Below are 20,143 nucleotides of genomic sequence, written 5' to 3'. Positions count from 1 at the left end.
ATGGAAACCCCCACGCACAGCACCGTGCACCTGAGCGACTGGCAGAAAAGTTACTTTGCTATTACCTCTGGCACCTGCACACCCGGCCAGAAGGCAGATGAATATCGTGCCAAAATCTTGCGTATTCAGTATGCATGGGCAAACTCCGAGATCTCTGAGGTCTGTGCTGCCAACCTGTTTAAAAAATACGCAGAGAAATACTCTGCAATTATTGACTCTGACAACATAGAGACTGGCTTGAATAACTACGCTGAAAACATTTTGACTTTGGCAAAGTGTCAGCAAAATGACAGTGACAAGTGGCAATCTGCCTTGACAATAGATAATGTATTTGAACTAAAGTGTGTGCAAGAGAGGATGCAGGTTGGCAAAAATTTCCAGGGCTTTCAGATGGCACCAACAGATGCCTGTGTACTTGCTGGTAAAGGGGTCAGTGCCTCTGCTGCTCCAGCTCTTCCTAAACTCAGTATCTGCAGCAGTGCCAGAGAGACTGAGCCCTGTGCTGGCTCAGCAAAATGTGCAAGTCAGGGACCAGATCTCCTTGAGCATCCCTCATCTTCAAAGACTCTTCAAAGCGGTGTGCCTCCTGTGACCAGAACTTTGGATACCCTTCTTGCCTCTTCAGCCTCCTTAAACAAACAGGTTCATACAGGTTTCCAGGCAACTCCACTATTTGGAAGTAAAGAAGCGACAAGTAGTAGTTCTCTGAAAATGTCAGGTAACTGTGGTGATGGACAAAATCTGTCTCTTTCCAATCAGTCAGCTGTACCTGCATGGTCCACAAGTTCTGGAAAAAGAAAAGCATTTTATGGTCTGGCTGATGAAGGCAGCACAGTGATTCCTAGCCTTGCTCCGTGCCAGGCTTCCATTAGTACAGAAACCAGCAGTTTTTCAGGGAATAGAAACAGAAACGAAGAGAGCAGTGTTCCTGGTTTTAGAACTGCAAAAGAACAGATGTGGGTGGATCAGCAAAAGAAATCTCAAAACCTACCCCAGCGTGCACCAGTCTCGTCATATGGAGGTGGAAAAAAATCGCTCGGTGCAGGCAGATCTCGGGGTCCGTTCGGCAAGTTTGTTCCTCCAGTTCCAAAACAAGATGGAAATGAAAACGGAGGAGGACAGTGTAAACCTCATGCAAGAGGACCAACAGATCCGTCGCTGCCTGTAGATGAAAGACTGAAAAACATAGAACCAAAAATGGTTGACCTCATTATGCACGAGGTCATGGACCATGGGCCTCCTGTCAACTGGGATGACATTGCGGGAGTTGAATTTGCTAAAGCCACCATAAAAGAAATAGTAGTCTGGCCTATGCTGAGGCCAGACATCTTCACCGGGTTACGTGGTCCTCCTAAAGGAATCCTTCTCTTTGGCCCCCCTGGGACTGGCAAGACTCTTATAGGCAAGTGCATCGCGTGCCAGTCTGGAGCGACTTTTTTTAGCATCAGTGCCTCTTCTCTGACTTCCAAGTGGGTAGGTGAGGGGGAAAAGATGGTCCGTGCGCTGTTCGCTGTGGCACGATGTCAACAGCCAGCAGTGATTTTCATCGATGAAATCGATTCTCTGTTGTCTCAGCGTGGAGATGGGGAGCACGAGTCATCGAGAAGAATAAAAACTGAATTTCTGGTCCAGTTAGATGGGGCAACAACCTCCTCTGAAGATCGTATTCTGGTGGTTGGAGCAACAAATCGACCCCAAGAAATCGATGAAGCTGCCCGAAGAAGACTAGTGAAGAGACTGTACATTCCTCTTCCAGAAGCCTCTGCTAGGAAGCAGATTGTTACCCGTCTAATGTCAAAGGAGCACTGCTCTCTAAATGAAGAGGAAATCGAACTCATAGTTAAGAAATCGTATGGATTTTCTGGGGCAGACATGACACAGCTCTGCCGAGAAGCTTCTCTGGGCCCTATCCGCAGTCTTCAGTCCATGGACATTGCAACCATCATGCCAGACCAAGTACGGCCTATTGCTTTTCTGGACTTCGAGAGCGCCTTCAGAGCCGTGCGGCCCAGTGTCTCCTCGAAGGACCTGGCGCTGTATGAATCCTGGAACCAGACATTTGGCTGCGGTAGATAATTGCCTCCCAGCTGTTTCACTGACACATGACTTCAGTGCTGTCACTTATTAAACCCGCGATAATTTAGGGTGTCTGCACTTCTTTTTTGTTTCTGCCTTAGAAATAAATCTTATGTTATGCTGGCAGATGTCTAGGCCCTGGCCTGACAGTTTAGCCAACTGAAAAGACTGTGAGAACCTGCTGGTCACGATATAAGAAATTGCTGACCACAAGTAAGAGTGAGAAGCTGAAAAAATTATGGATGGCTGCTGTGAAAGATAGACGAATTGCACTGATGTTTAAGGGGAAGATGGTCAAACCTCACATGTAACTGAAGGGAGTATTGGGGGGAATCTTGCAAGGCCCACTGTGCTGTGTCAGTAGCGCCATGCTGGGCTGAAGGGACCTGGGCATTGTTATCAGAAATACCAATTTTGGGTAGGGGTGTAGCAGAGCTGGGACTGATGGGGAAAAGTAGTTGGGGGTGCATTGTTTGGGAAGAGACAGGAGCAGAGAAAGGAAAGGGTCAAGGTGGATGTGGGAAGATTGGAACGCTGGGTAAAAGGGGAGGGTCTCATGTAAGCAGTGCTCTTGTCTGACAGCCCTGTGCCACGTCACTGCAGTCTATCCCAGCTTCTTATTAAATCCTTTTTTCTGATGATTTTCTGCTTGACCTTGCTTTCCATGCTGCGTCTGTCTGGGGATGTGTGTCCATCAGGGGGGCTGGGCACCTGCAACTGGAGAAGAGGCCATGGGTTGTAGGGGGCTGTAGGATTTGAGGGCCAGCCGTGGGCTAGCCGATGTGTTTAGGGCCAGGTGCTGCAGGGATCCCGCTGTGCGTGCAAACCTCGCTAACCGAACTCACTAGCAAACATCAAGCTGGACTAGCTGGCAAGTAGGAGGAAACCAGCACCTGGAAAGAGCCAAGATATAAGGCAGTGGCAGGATAAGGAGGCTAAGGGTCTGGGCATGGATTTTAGATGAACTTAAATCCCATGACAATGTTTGAAGGCTCTGTGAGTGCAGTGTCCTTGTGAAGCTGGAGAGTGTGGGGGCCTGCGTGTTTGACTGGTGAGCTTCAGTCTTCGGCTGGAGATGAGGGACGAGATGTGGCTGTGGTGTTGGATTTCTGTGAGCACGTTTGCTGTGTATGTGCGTGCTGGTAAAGGCACTGCTCGCTCTGTGTTCCTGTCTGTGTGTATCTGTCGTTTCGGAGTAGGGGCTCAGCCTCACTCTTGGCTGGACCTGCAAGCAAAATCAGTGGCAGCTTCATCCATCAAACTAAGATGGGAGAAGCCTCAGTCTGAGAGTGCACCCGACTGCACTCTAGTGGCCGGGAAGGAGAAATCCTGTGTCCCAGCGTCAGCTGGGTTCCTCTGCTCCTTAAAATGTTCCTGTAACCAGAGGTAAAATTCCTGGCTAGCTATGGTACTTGGTGTTCTTACCTCGGGTCTGAAAGAAAATGCACAGCCTTTTGTTCGCCATAAACCTGTCCTCACCCACTGCCTGGGCAGAGCTGCCCCTGAATGGAAAATAAATTAAAAGCTTTCCTTTGGATTCTTTTTTTGGTGTGGCAGAGCTGGCTGCAGTGGTGTCCATGCTTGATTTTCAGTTTCTCTAAAGCACTTTCTCTCCTATTGGGGAAAAGGCAGTGTTTGAAAGGTAGTCGTACTTAGATTTTTCTAAAAATGGATAAACACTCTTCAGCTAGCATTTTTTTAAAGCCATTTGGGAACTACAGGGGCTATGAGACTATAGTGAACCTTGAGTTCGGAAGACTTGGCATTTCTTAGAGCTCATCTTGATTTAAACATAAAAAAGTCAGTTCTATTCTTAGCTTATGTTTTTAGTGAAGTCTGGTTTGTATTAGAAATTGTTTTTCAGACATGTAAAACTTCAGGTATGCGAATTTATCTTAATTTTTGAAACAGTGAAAGTAGAATAATTAGATTATTTTGTAAGAATAAATGTGTGATGTGGTCCAAACTGATTGACTTTTGTGCCACTTAGGTAATGATTATGAGATTAAATCTGCTCTTACAAGTTTAGTGCTGGAGAGCTGTAAACATGTACGAGAGAAGATTTTTGCTTGCTCCAAACACCTCTCCAACCCTAATGAAGACACGTACTTTAAAATCTTTTCTCAGGCAAGTGAATGAAAACCCCAGAGAATTGTAATTGTTTAGTAAAACCTAAGGGTTGCTCAAGGGTAATAAAACCCTTATGTATGATTAAATAATTGCCTTATTTATGCTGAGAATTATTCTGGTATGCTATGTGAGCATAGTGTGCTCATCTGTGTATCTGAATATTCACATTTTAATGGCAGTGGCTCTACTGACAGGAGCAGTGAGAATGCACATGGTGACAGAGAATAAAACACCTCTGAAAATGACAAGGACTGGGAGCGAAGTGCTGTGTCGCTGTGTTTGTCTTCTGCAAAGTGGAGCTTGTGAGCAAGAGAAAAGGCAGAACCACAGCACCAGGCAAGAGTATTCCTGCTCCTCCTTCTTATGCTATGTGTTACTTAGCACTCTCTTGAATTACTTGAGCATCCTTTTGGTTTAGAAAATTCATAGAAATAGTGAAAGGGAACATCAGGTAAAATTTATTCATTTTCTTTTTTAGTAATGATGCGGGTAATATGACTATCTCTCCAGCCATCTAGCAGTATTGAGGCTTTGCTGCAGGACTCACAAGTCAGCAGGACTTCCAATATTAGCCCAATATGTATTTCATAACCCGCTGTAACGGTGCCATCAAAAGAGAGATTAGATCACCAGTAACATAATTTCACAAAACATAGAAAACTGCACAGAAGTAGGGCGTGATTGTAATTTAAGGGAAATGGTGCAGATAAATCCACTTTAATGGATCTGTTTAGTGTATGCAGAAACCTACATACTTCATTATTTATTCTTTTTGGCTGGCTGAACTTCGTAGGAGGAAACACAGGACTCTCCTCTGGTTTTGTGGTTCAGTAACGTTTGGTGCACAGTCTCTTAGTTTCTCTTAAATAAAGGTAAATAATTGCAGTCCTGGAAAGGTGAGGTCTTACTAATAAGCAAGGCAATTCAGACTCTTCATTTTTTCAGTGCATCTTGTATTTGAGTTAGCTAAATTGTCTCAGAGCGGCATGAAATCCCCAGATGAATTTTCATTTATAGAAAACTGTGCCAACACAGGCAGGTAAAAAGCTGATGAGGCAGCAGTGATCATCGTCTGCTGATGGCAGGTGGATGAAAACCAGACTGGCCTCTAAGCATCGGTAAGATTGTCCTGTTGAAATAAGGCAATTTCTGTTTTCCTAATAGAAATTATGGAACTACTCCCAAGCCGATATGTCATTGGGAAAAAACCCACCAAACGAACGAACGAACACTTTTCCTATTAAGATTATAATTTTGATGGCAGTGAGGGATTGGTCTTGGTGAGCACTTATATTTACTAAGATTTAGGAGATGCTGCGAACTGTAGATATACAAACAACGCTTGCACTTGTCTTCAAACTCATCAGTGCGCCTTCCTTTGAAATGTAAATGAAAGCTCAGCTCAGGCTTGGGTGAGTGTTGAAAGAAGGCTCAAGAGTAGTTTCTTACCTACAGAGATCCTCTGGCAGGTTAACCTCGGCTAACAGCCAGGTGCCCGCCAGGCCCCTCCCAGTCCTCGGTGAGACTGGGGGAGAAAACAGAATGAGAGAGCTTGTGGGCCAAGGTAAAGACAGGGAGGTCCCCCACCAGTTACCATTGTGGGCAAAACTGACTCATCTTGGGAAAAATTAATTTATTGCTGATTAAAATAGATTTGGGTAGTGAGAAACAAAAAAAGACACACAGTGAAACACCATCTCTCCTCCCTGCTGTCCCAGACTCGACTCCGCTCCCAGCTCTCCTGGCCTGCTGCCACGGGGTGCAGGGGGTGGGGGGTTATGGCCAGTACATAGCCATTTCTCACTGCAGCTCCTTCACCCTCATGTTTTTCCTGTGCTCTGGTGTGGACGCTCTATGGGCCAGTTTCTTCAGGAATATCCATCTGCTCCAGCATGGGCTGTCCATGGGCTGCAGTGTGGCTAGTTCCATCTAAATATGAGGAAAACTTCTTTGAGGGTGGCAGAGCACTGGAACAGGCTGCCCAGGGAGGTTGTGGAGTCTCCTCTAGAGATATTCAAAACCCGCCTGAATGCAACCCTGTGCAACGTGCTCTAGGTGAACCTGCTTTGGCAGGGGGTTGGACTAGATGATCTCCAGAGGTCCCTTCCAACCCCAACCATTCTGTGATTCTGTGAAATGCAAGAGACCTCAAGATTAAATTTTCAGAAACTTTTGCTGTCATATGCTAAAAATATATACTAATGCTCTGTCTGTTAACATCTCAGAAGGTACAAACTTTAGCACGCCAGGGACCACTCCACTGTAGTTTCATTCATGAAAACTGTTTCTCATGTTCTTTTAAAAAATAGTTATGGTAGTAGAACTCCCCAAATAGTTACGATAGTAAAACCCTCTCCTCTAGTGACCCCAGAGTAGGGGTAATTTATACCAGGGAAGGTTACCTTTTATTTCTGTAATATAATCCCCCTAAAAAAATTATATCTTTTGAGAGTCTTTTTGCCCTTACAGCAGTGGGAAAGGAGAACCGCCTTACCTATATCACCGTAGAGGGATATAGCTCTTGTCTGTAGGTGAGTCCTAACGTCCTGGACACATCTGCCTGCAGATGCAGGTGTCAATGGTGCTGCTGCTTCTCATCACCCGCAGGCGGGGAATGTCTTTCCCACAGCACTGTCAGCAGGAAAAATTGTGCGATGGGAAACATGAGCCAGATGAGCTGAAATGCTTTTGGTAGACATGCATTTAGGACAGACTTAGCAAGACTAAAAAGATGCCTTACTCAGTCTATCCTATATAAGGTTTAGAAATTTATGGAGAAAAAAATGATCCACAACCAATCCACTCCATTCCTAGTAACAGCAATCTTTTCGAGGGAAAGTAACAGCTCTGTGGTGTTGACTTGATCTTTTTTATAGCCTGCCACCAGATGGGGATCTTTTCCCAAAGAAGTCCACCCAATTTCTTAAGGAAAGCCCAAGAGTGGTCAAAGTTATGTTTCCTTGTTTTGTCACGTAAAATCATCCAGTATTAATGACTTGTTACTGGCATTTTATTAAGGATTATCGTTGATTCGTTGTGTGGACTTTGATTTTTAAGAAGATTTTTTTGGAGGAAGCTGTACAAACCAGCCTGACATCTCTAGAACTCCCTCTTTAACAAAGATAGGATTTTTAAAGATTAATTTTACCTTGTGTTTCAGGCTGTAACATTAGACTGGGGTTGGGAAAAGAGGTGAAAATCCCGATACAGGGCAGTTGTGTTGAAACTGGTCCTCGAACTTAGGAATTTTAATAGCAGAGTAAAGGAGCAGCTATGAGCAGTCTCCCAGGCTGAAGATCCTGAAAAACGCATTGAAATGTGGATACATAACAGGTAACAGGAGCTGAGACCAATTAATTCAAGTCTCAATTCATTTGAGTTTTGGTTGCTAGCAAGTGGTATTGTAACAGGGTTGAACATCTGGCACCACTCTTACCCCAGCAGTGCAGGGACCTTCTCCTGTCCCACCTGACAGAAGTCCCAGAAGACAGAGCTCCTACGTGCTGGGTAATTAGTGAAGTTTCTGGGTGATCCCTCTGCTAACGTTCGCCCGAATTGTCGGGGCAGTGTAAGGCGTGCCCGTCTGTGGTCGGCACTGTAGATCATTTTCGTGACTGAAGAAACCACTTGACTGATTTCTCCAGAGAAAGAATTCTTCAGAGCTGCTGAAGACTTCAGCCCCTTGAGCACATTTCAAGTGAAATCACTGATGCCAAGTAAGATCATTGATCAAATATACATAAAACCCATATATATTTAGATACAGGTGGCTAATACTGCTCTATCTTCCCGAGTCCCACGGTTTCTCACTTCCCTGCGTTGTGGGTCAGATGCTTTGCAGCCAATTTACATCAATTCCTGGCACTGTTTTTAAAGGAAGCCAGGGGGAACAGCGCGAAGTCTCACTTTCTGCCAACAACAGGAAGCGTACGCTCTTTGAGTCAGGCAGCTTGTTTCAGCCATGCCTTTTGTTGAACCAACAAATTACTGGACTACGGATTCGGTCTTCAACAGGGCAGTGCCGCTCAGCAGATCCCTGGAAAGGCAGCGGCACAGAGCGGTGGCATGGGTGGTCGGGGGGAAAGCCGTATGCCCCTGCAATTCCCTTTTTCGAAGGGAGCATTCGCTTTAAAGCCCAATCGTCTGAGGGACGAGAGAGGAAATGGCGGTAACATCTCTCTCCTGTTCTGTCCTATGGGTCTGAACACACTGCTTCTGAAATCTTGCTAGGAGTGACCACTGGAGGAGTCTCCTGTTGGCGTCTGGGACGATGCCATGTCACATAGCTGTCCTGCCTATTGAATGGAGAGAGGTGCACTCTCAGATCCTGTACTTAATTTCTGTGTCTAAAGCAGGCTAAGGTACTCCGTGGGGTCCAGGAATGTCTTCCATAAGTCAATCCAAAAATCCCTATTTTTTTTTTTACCTGATACATAGTTAAAATCAAAACTAATATGAGGCTACCTTAAAAAAATATAAATCCCTTCTCTGAAATATGCATCTTTGCAGGAGCTGTTTCCAGGCCCACTTTTTGTATGCTGATTGCACATGGCATTTGTACTATTCCTTTTTTTTTTTTCTTTATCACTGCAATAAAATTTTTAGAGAGCTAACTGCAAAAGCCAGTGTTTTTTACATCTACCTTCATTCCTCCCAGAGTTTTCCTGATGCAGAGGCAGGCTTAGTCTGAAGAAGCCAAGAATGAGCAAAGTGCAATTTTCTGAAGAAATTATTTTTGGTATTTTACTGCCCCCCAAATATTTTTTTTAATATTGTGTAAATTTACTTTCCCCTCTCCACTGCCACCAAACCTCTGTGTGTTTGTTTCTTCTAGGTATTTCCTTTCTAACTGCACACTGGCAAACTTGCCAAGGTGTGCTGTGGGGCTGAATACGTCCCCGTGAGGAGATGGGGTGTCTCTGGTGCCTGGTTAAGACCAGAGGCAGACGAGTGCCCCTGAGGCGGTTGTGTGGTGGCTCGGGCTGGGGCTGAGGCACTTCCTGCTTTCCTCCTGCACCGTCCGGTGCCCTTGCTGCAGCTTGGACACTGGAGGAGCTGGTGGGCTTCAGCAGGGCACGTCCCAGGCTGAAGATGCCGGGCGTGCGTACGCTGGGGAAGAGGCAGTCACGATGGGAGAGCTTAGAAAGCAAGACCCTGCTAGCCTGCCTCTGACAAAGCATTTATTCTGCTTTTCTGGAGAAAACGCTCCAAGGATGACCTCAGAAAACACTGAGGAAGATGGGCTGTGTAACTTCCCGTGTTGGCGTGGCGTGAAACAGCGAAGGGACTTGGCCCTCCATCCCTGCACGCTTTTTGGAGAGGCTTTGCCGAGAGCTGCCAGATGGCACCATCCTCCCTCTTCTCGCTGTCCCGGCGACTTTACCTTGCTTAATATTAGTGCAACCTAGTGTTTGAGAAAAAGGAAAGTATTGATATAATTATAATATTAATAATATAAAATTATGGAAGTAGCCAGAGGCTTAGTGGCAAAAGTACACAGTGTAGTAAGACGTGGAAAGGATGGGCTTTTGAGTAGAATATTTCTCTAATTGCAAAGGAAATTAGGCAAGCAGTTTATTTAGGAGAAGCAGAACCAAAAGGAAAGCTCTTAGCTTTCCCCCTCTGCACACACTGTTTCTCCAGAGAAGCTGTGGTGATCCTGCAAAATTTGACAAGGAGGGTGTGACAAGTCCTTCCCTATTTTCTGGAAATCCCACCCTCTTTCCACAGCTTATCTCAAGTTTCTATTTTGCACGTTGGTATTTGTGCAAAGTTTCCAGCAAGCCTTCTGTTTTCTGTTGTAAATTAGCCGGCTGACTAAAGCCATCATAGGTTTCTTTTTCTTTGGAGCATAATATTTTTGCATGGCCCTGTTGTGGTTTGTTTTTTTTTTTTTTCTGTTTTTCCTGGGATAGTTGGGAGGGTAAATAGAGTGATTTTGCATTGTGTTTTTAAGGCTTAGAAAAGCATCCCAATTTGTTAAATCGGCTGGTTACCATAAGACTGTTATTTGAGCAGCTCATTATGTGTCCACAGGGAAACCAAGAGAGGGCCAGTGGTGCTGTACCTCAGGCTGAGGGCCCCTCTCCTGGTATTGTTCTCCTTTTTATCTGTGCATCATTTAAAGACATTTGCAAGGAAAAAGCTGTCCAACAGCTGATCACGGAAAGGATTATGTATCTTTGTATGCTTGGTCAAAATATTCTGTAAATTTAGGTAACATATTTTCAGTAACAAAGAAGTGGAAGGAAAACTGGCAACTGTTGGTTAAAAGTATATAAATCATTGAATATTTTGAATTAGACACATATATAGTCTATACACATATAGTACACACACACACACACACACACACGACCTGTGGCCTTTTTACAGCTCTTAGAAGTTAGTGCAAGAGTCTGCAAATATGGATTCCCACGTTTACTACCCACTGAAGCGAAAGACAGGTCTGTGGCTGGAGAATGAGCAGGTGTTAGAAGACCTGGCTACCAATCCTGATTTTGTCAAGAACTCATTGCATGATCTTGTGTAAGGAATTTAGGCTTTTTTTTTTGCGCTACAATTTCCCTATCAGGGAAGGGGGAAGGATGTAATAGTTTCACAGTAGTGCTGCTGTTTACCAGCTTTTCAGAAATTGTATCTTGGATTTTGGAAAATATAGAATAAATTTAAAGATATTAGGATGAAATGATATTCCTTTTTGGTTCAGTCTCATCTCCACTTATTATATTCTTAGCCCCCTGCCCCCCAAGTCAATACAGCTACACACCTCCTGTACTTGAAACAAAAATGGATATTCTCCAGAACTGTGTGTCTCCAGAGACTGGGCTATTAAGAAAAGAGATTTTTTTTTTAATATTAATGACAACATGAAAGGAATTGTTAAAAAGGATTTACACTATGTGATTCTCTGCTTTGTCAGGTATTGAAGAAAAAAAGGAAGTATGAATTGAATGTACAGTGCGAACACCTGCATTGGCTGTGTGGATTTGGGCGGGGGGGAGGGGGAAGGTTGCTAAATTCCACACAAAAAATAGTTTTAGTTCACAAATTGATTTTAGATTTAAGGATAATCAAGAGGAGAGGCCAACTCTTCCATAGTATAAAAGGCAAGCAACTATTAAGAATCGTATAATATTTTTTTTCCCCCTGAAATGCACTGGTTTTGGCTTTTCTTGATTCTGTGGTGATAACCCTTGTGGTAGAGAGTAATTTCTTCACTGCTGAACTCCATGTGTTAATTTTTCCACCCAATCTTCTACCACCCTTCATTTCCCTTCTGCTCTTCGTATCACTTCTGGTACATTTGCCCTTACCTTCAATGACCAAATTATGATTCAACTATCAAGAACTATTTAACGAAACTCAGGCAGATGCCTATAGTCACCTTCTCCTGGTTTGGGCTTTGGAATTTTGTTGAAAATACTTAATTTTAGACTTCTTAGTATACGTGCATTTCATTGTCTTCCTAAAACCACTCTAGCTTTTCTTCTTGTGTATTTCTCCTCTTTCTGCTGATCAGGATCCAATTTTTGTTTAAAGGTCAGTTAAATGCGATGTGGTTGTGTCTTGGGGAGAAGCACCGTGATGTACGTGCCTGAACTGCAGGGTCTGTTCGTACTGTGTGTTCTTCAGCAGCTTGATTATTTTCACTTATTCAGGTTTACTCTGGTTACTGCAGTAGAAATTCTCCTGTCAAGTACTATCATAATATCAGTGTTAGACCTTATGAAACTGATTTGTGTCTCAGCCAGCTTACATTTACAAAGGGATAGAGAGACAGATGTTTCCAAAGCAGAAGTAATCATTCTAATTTGTACCAATATTTAATAAGTCCAAAAAACCCCCTACATATATGTGTAAATGTGTTAAGTGCATTTCCCATGTGCATTTGCTAGACTATGCAAATAAAATACTATATATATTATTAGTCTAGAACTAAGTGACTGGATGCGATGCAAAAATAAAGAGTTTGTGAATGTTTCAGAGTAGGACTTTTGAGGTGGGGAGGTAAATTGCATATGTGCTGTGCTAAAAAAAAAAGTAAAATTAATGTAACAATGCTTCTGTTAGTGCCTGCAAATATGTGTTTTCAGCAAGTATTTACTCCCTCTTCTTTTTCCCCAACACAATGGAGAATAAGCCTATATTCTCTCCCATGGCTACACGCAGGAATCTCCCGAAGATGATAAAGGTGCTTTTTTGTACACTACAGCTATCAGTGAAGCAATACCAGAGTGTTTGAATCCAGATTTGAACCTCCCTTAATGTTAAGAGCTCTTTGGATCTCTGTTTTAATTTGTATGGTGTATTGATGGGGCAGTATATTTAGTCCTTGTCAATGCAACAGGAACACTATAAAGTAAAAGTTGTAGTCAAATAGACATTACTATGTCCTTTGAAACAAAATAGGGTGGAATAGAAAGAAAGAAACCCCTCCTTGTAATACATCATATCTACGTGTTAAACTGTCCCCTCAATATTAATGTGATTTTCCCAGGTTTTTTTTGGTAAAGTTTTTTTTGTGCAGCACTGGCAGGTGCAAAGGCTCTGTCAGGCTGGTGAGGCTTTTCAGTCAGAGGATTGGACCCCCCCTGCTCCCCCAGGGCAGCAGGGAGAGATGCTGGGCTCGTCTGGGGCTCTTGACTCTGCTCGTGGTAGAAAGGAGCTTAAAAAGGGCGTTAGCCCAGGCCTGTAGCATACCCGTATCCAGGCTCTATGAATTTCAGTGCGTACAAATAGAGGATATTAGTTCAGGTTCGGTTTTGCTGGTTGTTCATAGGATGACATGAAGTTTATGGACTTTAAATTGAAAATGAGAGCCCGCTGAAATTAGTCACTAAAATTTCAACTGACTGAACAGAGATCAGGGTTTTGGCCCCAAAAGCTTCACTAGAGACCGTCGGGTCCTCCCTGCCTGCATCATAGGTTTCCCTACAAGATAGCTGAGAGCAACCTCAGGCAAACAGTAGGTTCAAAATTAAAATTTAATCTGGTTGAACATTGAGTGGGAAACAAGAAGTGAAAACTGTCAACTGTGCCCAGATCCATTCAGATCACTTCTAGGGACAGTTTTGATACCAAATTATCCTTGTTATGCAAATTTCCTCACCAACCGGCTGGTTCCCAGTTATGCATGGGGAGAAGCGGTGGCCACATCTGCTTCCCGTTTTGCCGTTTCAGAGAGGAGCCATCTGTTTGGCCTCATCCCGAACAGCCTGCTTGCTGCTGATTAACTTCCTCACCCCGCCAGCCCCAGGCTCACTGTCTGCTGCAAGGTGTAGATTTTTTTTTCTTTTTTTTTTTTTTTTCTTCTCTAACTGCTTATAAACCAGAACCTTCACTTCTCTCCCAAGGGACAGGAAGGCGTTGGTTTGTGTGATTTGCAGCCGCCACCAGCGGCAGCAACAGCAGCAGCTGCCCCCTGTCACTCACGTGTTTCATATGTGTGGTTGGGACAGATAAAACTGGGAATTGTTCCGTGTCCTGGGACGGGCTTTAAAGCAGTGAGACCTTACCCTAAATGAAAAAAAAAAGAAAAAAATGTAATGCTAAATGCATTTCACTGCATTTAACAGGGATCTGTTCATTTAGCAAGAGCGGGGTTTCAGCCATGCTCACTGCATCCTTTTTATGTTTAGATGTGGTGAACTCCTGCCGTCTGAAGCCCGGGTTTGGATTTCTCACTCCTGTCTGTCTCATTTTCAGTGAAACTCTGCACATTTTTGTCCCTCCTGTTTTCTGAATACCCATCTTCTGGCAGTTACGGCAAGATTTCAGAAATGCTGCATGTCTGCAGCTACCAGTGACTTAAATGAGAACCGCATGTTCAGCAGCCCTGAAAATTTAAAGTCTGTGTAGCCAAAAAAAAAAAGATGCGTCAAAAATTAAAATTGGGAAACCAGGATAATGGACCTCCTGTGAAGATTAAGGCTTCTGTTGCCTTCCACAGGCCAGGTCTGAGGGATTTTTGGTTTTCATGCACCATTTTCCTTCCGGACAAGAAGTTGACTGTGTTTTCTGATGATGGACACAACCTGACTGGCCCATAGCAGAGAGGGATGCCCTGGAGCTCTGACCCACAAGACAGGCAGGAACAGCTTTTAGAAATCAAACATTTTGGTTTTCCAGTTGCAACATTTTCAGCTTTCAAATTGTCGCTGCTGCTGCTGAAACTTGAAGCTTTCAGTGAAAGCTTCTCTTTTATTTTTGACCTTCTCACAAGCTGACAAAACCAGTGCAATATCCTCAGTGTATTGGCAAAGTCAGGAGTGTTTCTAACCCCTTTTCCCCAAATAAGGTATTGAATGATTCCCTCCCCACCCTGAAAAAAATAGGAAATTGTTACATTATCAGATCTGTCTGCTTCAGGTCTGCCTCCGAGTTCTCATTTTCATATCTACTAAAAGAATCTTGTGTGTTTTAGTGTATTTCTTGATTTGAAAGACTATCTAGAAAACTTTGGTTGCTGATCACATCTTAATACTGTTTTAGTGTTTAGATGCTTACATATGGATCGGGAAGCCTGTTTGGGGACTTGAGGCTGAAAATACTCACCCCTGGTAGTTGCATGTTTGTGTCTGTATAACAATTCGTATCTTGGCACCTACAACAGTTTCTACTGTAATTTAATCAAGTTATTGGAGTAGGAAAAAAATATGGTGATTTTAAGAAAGTCTTGGAAATGTAACAGGTAGATACCCAGAATAGATTTTTAGGTACACAAACTTGCATTTAAATCTGTGGATGTCTCTACATTAGTTCAAGGATTTAATAACATTGATGGAGAATATTACATTTGGTCCATTTTTTGTTGTTGTTGTTATTATTATTATTTAACAGACCATATTTACTTTGCAGAAGAGTCACCCACTGAAACAGAAATTTGTAGTTCATTTCATTTACTGAGAACTAGCTATGATGCTGAACAAAAGAATTAGGATGTTAAATGTTCCTTCTTATACAAAAGTAGTCATAGTTTATGATGAAACCATATTACAGTAACTTAAGGAAAATCTAGATTTTTGGGAACCTGTAAAAAAGCTGATTGCAATACCATTAGAGTTTGGGGTTTTCTTTAATCTCGTTTTGTTCATAATAATACAGTTTTGCAAATGGAAATATTTCTAAAACTTTGTAAATGGTGCTTGTTCTAAGCAAAACAGTGATTCTTGTTTGCATTAAATATGTGATGTGAAATTTACTGTGCTGGAATCTGAAGGAAACGGGGACACCTGCTGAGAAATCACCTTTATTATGGCAAATAGCAGAAATAATTTCTCAGTGTTTTATTTTGAATTATTGTGACTCTACATGCAGAAGTAATTGTGTTCTGTAATGACTTCAGCTGGCTGGTGGGAGGGAAGGGTAAGAGGAGAGGGCTGGAAAGGAAACGCCCTTCTCAAAGGCAGCTGCGCAAAGGAGCTGTGTGAGTTTTGTGGCCAGGGACACTCTGGACAGGAGGCAGCCAGTTTAGGACTTGATCTTCAGCTGGAGCTGGCTTAGCAAGGCTGCTTCACGTAGCTGCTGAGCGCAGGGTGACTGACACAGTGTGACCTTTTTTTTGGCCACAGAAGATGGGGTTGCAAGGACAGCAAGGATGAACTCGCCATGACGCAGGCTATAGGCGCAGCAGCAGAGCTGAGGCCGTGCACGATGCTCAGCGCTCCCTCACTGCCCACGAAGCTGTCTGCCTGCATCTCACCATACATTGCCCACACACACAGAGTCACCACCCCACACACACAGGGCCTCCAGCTATATCCCACGTCGACTTCACCCACTCGGAGAGGGACAGAAATGTTCTGGGTTTGGGTTTTTTTACCATGTTCTCTTGTCTTAAAAGATACGTCTCACTTTGCAGACATAATTTAATAACATTTCCAATTTTTATGAAATTTGCTTGGTTTTCTTAAATACAATGTTCTCAAAGAAAAATGAAATTACAATATAAAATCACAGCAAAAACGAAGTGTGTAAATACAACTTTTCTATTAGAAAAGGAGATGTGTGGGGAAGGGCTGGGAAGCAGTTATTTTTTACTTTTTTAAAACAGATATAAACTTAAAGTCATTCACCATATTTACCCATTTTAGGGTTCAGCTAAACCATATCAGGGTATTGCACCATAGCAAAAAAAAAAGATAGAAAGGGAGATTACACTAAACTAGTTTGCTGAGGGCACAGTTTGTTTCGATGTACACACACACATCCTATTTTCATGCCATCCTTGCGTATGTTCATAAATAAAATTATTGAAAAACTTGTTTCTAAACAAATTGAAGATGATTTTGTGCAAAAAAGAAAAAAAAAAACACTGAAAAAAGCAAATCTAAAAAAGCCCCTTAATGAACAGAGAATGCTGTTTGTTCCTGCCTTTAGACTATGCCCTCTGATGCACTGTGCCTTAATATACTTACTTTATGCTACTATACTGTTTAATATACAACATCAACATATTCTGTTATAGTATAAATAAGAAAACTCCAGACCCAGGAAACAAACCCACTGTGACTGACGGTGCGTCATCGTGTCATATGAACCATTTTAGATATATATACACACATACATATGTATATAAAATATTAATGATACACAAAACCACAGACAGGGCATGTGCATGTCAACAAGAAAAGCGACACAGAAACTCATACAGGTGCATGTGTGCACCGACATGTTGCAAAGGCAGGGAACCTGTCCTGTCATCAGAAACCACATTTTAAAGCTAAGTTCAAGGCAGTCTTAAACTCCACTGGAGCTCTGCTTCTTTACACGGTTAATGAACGTGGCTTTATTTGTGTGGGATTTTGGTAAAAGCAAAACCACCTGAGCAAGCTTCTGTCCCCCCTCCCCTTTATAGCTTGGGGTGTCTTAAAATGAAGGGTTAAAAAAAAAATATGGCGTGGGCTGTATAGTGGCCTAAATCTAAGAACAGTAGGAAAGAGGTGTAAGAGCAGTAAAAGCAGATTTTTTTTTTTTTTTTTTTTTTTTTTTTTTTTTTTTTTTTTTCTGGACAGTCAACATCTGACCTCACACAGGACATTGCAGCAGGGCTGGGAAATTACTTTGTCCCTACTTGGTTGGTATCAGTCAAAAGTGGAGAGGGATAAGAACAGCTCAATGTATCCCTACCAGCTATGCAAAAATGAACCCATTTCAACTTCATTTTAAAAAAAAAAAAAAAAAAAAAAAGGAAAGTCATCACTGTAAGCTCCTCCTTTGAATGTCCTCTTCAGGCCATTCCTATACAAAATCATAGAATCATAGAATCATTTTGGTTGGAAAAGACCTCTAAGATCATTGAGTCCAACTGTTAACCTAGCACTGCCAAGTCCACCACTAAACCATGTCCATAAGCAGCACATCTACACATCTTTTAAATACTTCCAGGGATGGTGACTCCACCACTTCCCTGGCCAGCCTGTTCCAATGCTTGATAACCCTTTCAGTGAAGAAATTTTTCCTGATATCCAATCTAAACCTCCCCTGGTGCAACTTGAGGCCGTTTCCACTCGTCCTATCACTTGCTACTTGGGAGAAGAGACTGACACCCACCTCGCTGCAACCTCCTTTCAGGTAGTTGTAGAGAATAATAAGGTCTCCCCTGAGCCTCCTTTTCTCCAGACTAAACAACCCCAGTTCCCTCACCCATTCATAACACTTGTCCTCCAGACCCTTCACCAGCTTCGTTGCCCTCTGGACTCGCTCCAGCACCTCAATGTCCTTCTTGTAGTGAGGGGCCCAAAACTGAACACAGTATTCAAGGTGTGGCCTCATCAGTGCTGAGTACAGGGAGATGATCACTTGCCTTGCCCTGCTGGCCACACTATTTCTGATACAAGCCAGGATGCTGTTGACCTTCTTGGCCACCTGGGCACACTGCTGGCTCATATTCAGCCAGCCATCGATCAACACCCCCAGATCCTTTTCCACCAGGCTGCTTTCCAACCACTCTTCCCCAAACCTGTAGCGGTGCATGGGGTTGTTGTGCCCCAAGTGCAGGACCCGACACTTGGCCGTGTTAAACCTCATACAATTGGCCTCAGCCCATCGATCCAGCCTGTCCAGATCCCTCTGCAGAGCCTTCCTACCTTCAAGCAGATCAATACCTCTGCCCAACTTGGTGTCATCTGTGAACTTACTGAGGGTGCATTCGAGCCCCTTGTCCAGATCATTGATAAAGATATTAACCAGAACTGGCCCCAATACTGAGTGCTGGGGAACACCACTTGTGACTGGTCGCCAACTGGATTTAACTCCATTCAGCACAACTCTTTGGGCCCAGCCGTCCAGCCAGTTTTTTACCCAGCAAAGAGTACACCTGTCCAAGCCATGAGCAGCCACCTCATTGTCAGGTACAGTCTGTCTTGAAGCTGAATGTGTAGGAGGCATTGATGACAAAACCATAGTTGGGGCATGAAAGTGGCTGATGATTTCTTGTGCCCACCCCCTGCACAGTGTCTCAGGCTGGAAGGTAACAAGCAATAATGTCTCTTAAGGCAACTGAGTTACAATGTGTGAGTAGAGGGGATCACCTTTGGGCCTGTAGTTTACAGTATGCTTTTTTGGGGGTGTGTCACTGGCCATCCTGTATGTACTAGCCTACCTAAGATGTACTAGCCTACCTAAGATGTACTAGTAATTTGTTTTCACTGTTGTGGGTATAATGCATCAGTTCATACACAGCATTCACATCTGGTGACAAAGCTACTAAATAGGCATGCACGCATGCACTTTCAGTGTAAACACCACTGTGCTCACATGTCACATGAAGTAAGTTGGCATGAAAAGGTAAGACATGAGATTGTAAAAGCATATATTTGTAATTCATTATTTCATCAGTATCTTTCCTCTAACTTCAGTGATGTTGCTCCTGACTTACACCTGCAAAAGTGAAAGCAGAAGAAGGAACCCTGTGTGCCTGTAATAGTATGTATATATAGGAAATGTATATCAAATATAGCTACACATATCAGGCCAAATTGGCCTAGGTACAAGTGTTCATGGTTCCATCGGATTTCTTTTATAATAAATATATGTGCTTGCATGCACTTGTGAATGGAGAACGTGTAACTGTCTGACAAGACCGCTAGCCTTGTTGGTTATAAGATTGTGTTTATTGGAGAATATCCATTTATTATGCAGAGTGGGAGCATTTACACACTAAGGTAATACGATGGGTTATTTTTACAAATGTTGCCCAGGAAGTATTGCAGCACCGATGACAGATTTTTATGCAGCTGCAAAAATTTCTTTTTTGCCCAATCTTAAAGTATGAGGGTGTTCAGGGAGAGGAATGAACTATTTGGAAGAGGAAGTTAAGAAGAAGATTTTAAAAATATATTTTTTTAATATCAGCTGTGTTTGGGGTTAAAATCGATTCGTCATAGAAGTTTTTATTCTAACTGGAATTACACTATCTGCAGCAGAATCCACCATGGAGTAAGCTCTTGGTGAATTTTACTGCACTCTGCAGAGTGCTGCAGTCTCTGGTCTCCATTCAACAAAATACAATTTTTTTTAACCTTAAGATTAGTTCTGCTGAAGTAAAAGTAACTTAAAGCACATGGTGAAATGATTTGTTGAATAGGAAGCCAGCGTTCCCAGCACCTTTACAGGGCTTGGTCCCTCATTAAACAGCAAGTGCCGGGAAAAGGGAAGAAGGCTACAAATTTCAACTGGCTGGTTGTCAGTTGTTAATTCAGCTCAGTGCTTTAAAAATAATGAAGTGCAACACTCAGGAGCAGAGCCACAAAATCTACAAGACAACATCTTCTGTGCAAGGAAAATGGGATTTTTTTTCATATGTAAGAGAAGGACATTTGGATACTTTCCAGGCAGTTTAAAAAGATGAAAAATGTGCATAAGGAGACTTTCCCCACACGTATTTCTAGCTAGTGCTTTTCTCAACTGTACATCATACTTTTCTAAATAACTA

At 42.9% G+C, this 20,143-nt stretch overlaps 1 protein-coding gene across 1 annotated transcript; it reads left to right on the top strand.

The window, feature by feature from the left end:
* FIGNL1 (fidgetin like 1) lies at positions 1 to 2,138 on the top strand. The gene has a single exon (XM_068396843.1). It carries the CDS (start codon positions 1 to 3, stop codon positions 2,074 to 2,076), a length of 2,076 nt encoding a protein of 691 aa, XP_068252944.1. The 3' UTR covers positions 2,077 to 2,138.
* Positions 2,139 to 20,143: the final 18,005 nt, after the last annotated feature.

This window comes from Nyctibius grandis, chromosome 3 (genome assembly GCF_013368605.1).
Source record: "Nyctibius grandis isolate bNycGra1 chromosome 3, bNycGra1.pri, whole genome shotgun sequence".
NCBI lineage: Eukaryota > Metazoa > Chordata > Aves > Nyctibiiformes > Nyctibiidae > Nyctibius > Nyctibius grandis.
The sequence above is the reverse complement of the archived record's forward strand: the minus strand, read 5'-3'. Positions and strand labels throughout refer to the sequence as shown.

Excerpts from the sequence above, each read along its gene's own strand:
- FIGNL1 (XM_068396843.1), top strand. The coding sequence starts at position 1 with ATGGAAACCCCCACGCACAGCACCGTGCACCTGAGCGACTGGCAGAAA.